The sequence below is a fragment of the Morone saxatilis genome, unplaced genomic scaffold, assembly GCF_004916995.1.
Source record: "Morone saxatilis isolate NCDOM2014 unplaced genomic scaffold, NCSU_SB_2.0 Contig12, whole genome shotgun sequence".
NCBI classification, from domain to species: domain Eukaryota; kingdom Metazoa; phylum Chordata; class Actinopteri; family Moronidae; genus Morone; species Morone saxatilis.
Genome location: NW_023339674.1, coordinates 19267122 through 19273121, shown reverse-complemented (window position 1 = coordinate 19273121; position 6000 = coordinate 19267122). Strand labels below are relative to the sequence as shown.

Sequence of the window (6000 nt, the reverse complement as noted above, 5' to 3'; positions counted from 1 at the left end):
TTTATGCAGCTAAAGGGTAAAGAGTGTCTTTACCCATGATGCAGGACATAAGGTAGCAGAGAAAATGCAAAGAAAGGAGCCAATATGTTCAACCTAGCTTAACTTTGTCATTCAATACTGTTCTGGCCAACACTCCAGTGTAAGAATGCATTGTCCTGTATACTTAAATGTATGCAGAATAAAAATATTGAATGGCAATCTTGTGGGATTGCTAAGATCATGCCTAACACTTTTTCTAAGAATTCTCTATTAATGTTTTCAACAAAATGCTTCACTTATCCCATACCAAGAGCATGTCAAGGTACGGTAAACTTTAAAATAGTAGTACATAGGACAGACACATGAACAGGACTGTTAGGAAAAAACAATTAAATATGAACCTGACGTCTAAATAAATGCTAATAAAATTCCACAGCATACCTGCATGTTAGGGGTCACAGAGAACAAGCTGCTGTCCAGCTGAGGGCCTTCTGGATGCAGGTAGTTCTCCCCGTCCATGGCCAGCGCTGAGGGGAGGATGGGCATCAGACCGCAGCTTCACACATGACCACCAGCTGACTTAGGCTATGCACCCTCCGACCGCTACCCACGTGCTGGCTGTGTCTGAGATTGTACTTCTAACAAAGGCAAATGCTCTCCATGACCTGAGGACAGGAGAAGACAGATATAGAGGGATGTAGAGGGGGCGGGAGAAGGGCAAAGAGACATTAGAAGAAAATTCCATCCAGAAAACATGGTGATCAATATCACATCAAAACAAGTCATTGAAGTCTAGGCGAATGCTAGACTTTGTTGTTGTATGAACCCCATGTAAGAAAAACATAAATAAGAAGTCTTAGAAATCACAATAAGTCTGCCATAGACACAAAAATGCGAACGATCTGTATGAAAATAAAGAATATCATAAAATGAGAATAAATCAATAAATTAGACAAATAATTGGTCTTCCTTTTTGAGGCAGATTGTAGTTGTCTTTGTCGCCACACAAACTGAATTCAGATCTTATTCATAATGCAGCGAGCCTATATCTGTTGATTGACAGCCCTCATTAGCTGGTTGTCATCTGACATCACTCACGTTTCACAGAGGACCAATTAAAATCATGGCAGGAGGTCCACAAGAGAGCGAACAGGTCTATTTTAAGGGATAGCGACTGATTATAAAGTTATAATATTTGACATAATATCCGGTCAGTATTATGACTGGCCTAACCTACTCCTAATTGGTGCAGATTGTTTCATTTTGTGTTTAATATGTTGAAAACCAAGGCGAAATGTTGATACACTTAAGTTGAACAGAATTCAGTTTCAAAATCATAAGCATCGGGCAGCATAGACCCCTTTCTGTCCCAAACAGCTGTCTGTCTGTGTGTCTGTGCGTGACAGTTACAGCTAATCACACACAGCAAGATGTATGTGTCCAAGATAATGACAGGTGAGACTGGCTAGACCAGACTGTCTGGACGGAGGCAGAAGGCTTCCTCCAATGACACACACACACACACACACACACATATATGTTGTTTACATTTACATTACAGATTTCCCCCTCTTCCTTCTGTCTGAATAAATTAGACAGTTTGCTATAATTGGGAAACTGACCGCAATGACCTACTTTTCTATGATATGATTTCACACAGAAACCAAATAAGTCTGAGTAAAAAGCTTGTATGTCTGCTGCCCAACACTAAGGCTTTATAACAGCACAAACTTGGAATAATGTGTATGAAGTCAGCTTTAGCACACTATCCTGGTTTAGGTGCTAGTATAGATTTGTGGGATATGTATGTGTGCATATACAAATAACTGGATTGTATGTTACTTCCAGAGTGAAAGCTTAAAGATATCCCACAAATCTCACCAGTTTCACTGCTGAATCAATCCAATCTGTCAGCCCTCCACAATGCATGTCTGTGTAACGTCAGTAACACTCCCCTGCCCCAAACTAATCAAACCTTTACCTTCCTTCCCCTCTCCCTTCCTTCATTCTTTCCTCCAGTTTGCCCCCAATCTGGAACAGGCCAGACGTGTTCGCTGGGGACAAAGCTGAGGTAATAAATCCTAATAGAGTTTATGAGGCTCTAAATAAGAGGGCCTTTGTGTGTCTGAGTGTGTGCATGTGAGTGACTGTGTGTGAGAAAGAGACAGAGACTTGACCCAACATATTCACCACTCGCACAGCCAATACACACAAAGGAGGCCATTTTATCCTCAGGCTGTCAGTGTGATACTGTCTGAATAAGGGTGAAGCAAATGTGGGGAAGCCGCAAAGAACCAACTGGCAAACTTTCTAGGCAGGAGGTCTTAGGCAAAAGGATATTAGATATTTTCTGAATATGTATGGACAGCTTCCAGCCTCTGGGGGCCAGATGAAGGCAGGGACAGAAAAGCAAGGCAGCTTGAGTGTGTATTGGGAGCCTCACGAGGCCGTCTGGTGTTGCAGAATTGTGCTCAATGCAACACCCTAAGGACGCCCCAAGCTTCGATGCATCAAAGGGTCTTGCCAGTACACATCTGGGTCAAAGGTCTTGATATATTCCAATTTCACCCAAACATGCAGGCTACAGGTGACAAAGGTCAAATGCACATTTGTATTCAATCGGAACGGTTTAATGTTTAATGAGTTCAACACGGTTCAACAATTAAGTAATGGACACCAACTACTATAAAAAAAAGTACAGAGAGGAAATAAACTAGAGCAAGAGAAAGCCTGTATGTAAGTGGGTGAGCAAGAGAGAGAAACCAAACTGAAACTTAATTTTGCTGTAATATAATTCAGTGTTATTCTGTTGAATTCTGTGGTTCACGTATGTATGAAACTATAGTTGTAGAGTCAACTCTCTGAATGATTACACCCTGGGATTATTCTGTTCTAAGTTTCCAGTATAAAAGATATAAAAGATAAGCTCAGGCATATATCAGTGCATGTGACAGCCAGAATACAAACATGCCCAATAATACAGTAGTAGTAGTAGTATACATTACTCAGCACAAGGATCATTAAGACTGACAGTTATAAACAAATGAATGAAAAAAAATGAATGTGCTCATTCCATAACCCTCTTCATCCTCAAACCCCAGCCAGCCACCATCGCATCTTCTCATTTCTCCAAAAAGATGAAATTGTAAGAATAAATGTCTTACCATAATCCCCTGCTATCCCCCGTTCACCCTACCATCTGTAGCCAAGTCCCCCACCAGTACCATGCCAGGTACTGTGACTATGCAACAGAAAAATGTCTGTCCCCTGTTCCCTAACCCCCACCCCCTCCACCGAGCCTCTGAGGATAATCGATAATGATCATTGTAAGAGTGGCCCCAGATATCTCCTTCCTGTAAGGCCTCTCATTACCAGAAAACAGCAAAACCCCCAACTACTGCTAACCCCTGCGCAGGGGAAAAGGGAGGTGATGAAGAAAAGCTATCAGTAAGGAAAAGAAGGTTGAGATAAGGGAGACAGAAAACAAAAAAGAGAAAAGAGAAAACATGCCCACAGCAGCACAAGAGACACAAGGAGTTCATTCATCAAAAAGAAAAAGAAAAACACAAGTCATTTTTATAACCCTGCTTGGTTGTTCAAAATGTGTTTACATTGTCATTATCTGGATTTATAGTGCATATGAAGACTGCTAAGCAAAATGTATATCTCTAGAGGATAAGGCCATTTCACAATACAAACACAAAACCTTTGTTATAAAGCAGTACAGAGAGAGAGGAGATGGTGGCTCTTTTGCAGTGTAATCTGTTAAATCTGTTAATTACTTCAAAGGTTACTGCTGGTTTTTGTACAACCCCCTCCCATGTGTCTCCCCCCAGCTGTCTCTCTCTCTCTCTCACTCTGTGGGTGGCCTGGTGCAAAAGCTCACTGCAACGGAGATTAGGCCATTTCATGGGCAGTAATTGTAAAATCTTTAAAAACTGAAACAAGCCCATACATTATATGCTGAACGTGCCAAAATACACACCGATTCATCTGGGCTGAAGGACTGTAAACATGGAGATTTAGTGATGTTAGAAACTGTATTTTCAGCTATGTGGCTAAATTCTAGGTCAGTTGGTTCCCTTTGGCTGCATGAGTCACTGTGCCTGTCAGCCAGACAGAGGTTAACAAGCAGCGTGCCTCTGTCACTTCAAAAACACAAGATGTGTGTTTATGTTGCTAGTTACAGCACCCAGCATTTGCTTGTCAGTATGTTAGATAGGATATAAAATGCAGCCTGTGGTAAGGAGGACTTCCTAGATGTATGCTGGTGGCCTTTATTTGGTATCGTGGCGGCCAGAGCACATGGGGATCATCCAGGGAAGTGTGACTTCCTTAAGCTACTAAGTCACGATTAACGCTCACGAGGAGAACCACCCTGCCTGTCGCGTGTGCCATAACACCCACTTACGCACACTCACATGTGGAGTGTTGATATATAACCATTTCCACACACAACTGAATCATTTCTGTATGTGTAACATGTATGTGTAATGACTACTGCACAAGAGTTAATTTACTATGTAGGCATTTAGGTTATATGAAGTCATAAAACATGTATACATTGGCTATAATGATAATATGCTTGCAGTGGCAAGTGTAGTGCTTGATGGAAAATATACTGCTGAATTTCTGCTGAGGTTAAGACAGAAGCACAATCACTGTAATTTATAGCACATTATAACTGTGTGGGGTACAACTGTGGCCTCATCACCGCTCACATGTGTTCCCTTTACTTCCAGTTACCAGTCACACTCATCTCATCGTCAAACTAAATCCTTCTTAAGGTACTGAGAACACACAGCTCTGCTTCATCTTCGTTAACCGCATTCTCAAACTCAGCTCAATGTGGCATACAGGGATGCATTTCTCAATTCCATTTTAGCAAATGCAGCTATCTACATTGGCTGCATGACAGCTTGCACTGAGTTGTGTATGAGTCTATGACTGGAAAGGCCAGGAAAAAGCAACCGCAGACTAAAAAGTACATACAGTATGGGGTTAAAAAGTAAGAGAGCTGCACTTCAATGCACAGGCATGTACAGTGAGAGTGCATTCACAGTACACAAAACTTTCTCATGTGACCGTCGTCTGCTGGCATCTATCTCCCCTGCCATAGCCTGCATCTGTCTTCGCTGCAACAAGCCGGCTGACGGCGATCATTCAATCCAATGTACAACACTCACTCATCACCAATGTGAGTCCATCAGCATCACCAGTAATCAGGTTAGAAATGATCAGGGCCCAGCTGCCCTACACCAGAGCAGCATGGGGGCCGTTAGTTGGTTATGATTGCCTAGACCGGCTGGATTCATTAGCTACTGTGATTAAATATTCATAAAAGGAACAAGTTACTTCCCAGGGAAACGCAGGGCTTCGTCATTCAAAACAGCTTACATTATTAATTAGCACCTTTTTTCGACACAAAAGGCCTATACTTACCTCTGTGTGCACACGCACATACACACACACGGCAGAAACCCTTAAGCACATACATTAGTTACCAATCTGTTCCTGGTCCCGTCCCCGCAAAACAGACATTGGCATAAAGGGGCTGTGAACAGCCCAGCGACCGGGTAGGACACTGGATAGAGAATAATGATCGAATGACTGTGTAACTGAATCTGCTGTCTTATCAAAAGCCGGGAAATGGAAACAAATTGGGTTTTAAGAGCCTGTTGTTATTGCATTTCGCCCGTTCAAATATTTATCAAAGAGGCTCTCTGGACTGGGACAGGACACAGGAATACATTGAACAAATGGGCAGTCATTTGAATGATTTGGTCTGACTGAAAGGCAGAGTTCAAAGATTTAGCTACTTACAAAGGGATAACGATTCATCTTAATTAGATTCTCATCAACCCACTCCAAGTGGCTATTCGGCACTATTTTGCCATGATGATGAATATCTTTGTGCCCACAAACACCAGCTGAGTGAGACATTAAACCGATTTATCCATTAAGGAGAAACTTAATGAAGCTCTCATGGCTGAGAGGATGCCTTTGTTGTGGTAAATAAAA

The 6000-nt window shown here is 42.0% G+C and overlaps 1 protein-coding gene across 2 annotated transcripts in view; it reads right to left on the bottom strand.

Moving 5' to 3' along the window:
- Window positions 1-6000, bottom strand: part of si:ch73-63e15.2 (protein strawberry notch homolog 2) — a 58093-nt gene that overhangs the window by 43335 nt on the left and 8758 nt on the right. For both annotated transcript variants that reach the window (XM_035653434.1, XM_035653435.1), the window contains exon 2: window positions 421-644. In XM_035653434.1, coding sequence (XP_035509327.1) covers window positions 421-525 — 105 coding nt within the window. In that variant the 5' untranslated portion in view covers window positions 526-644. The remainder of the gene's footprint in view (window positions 1-420; window positions 645-6000) is intronic.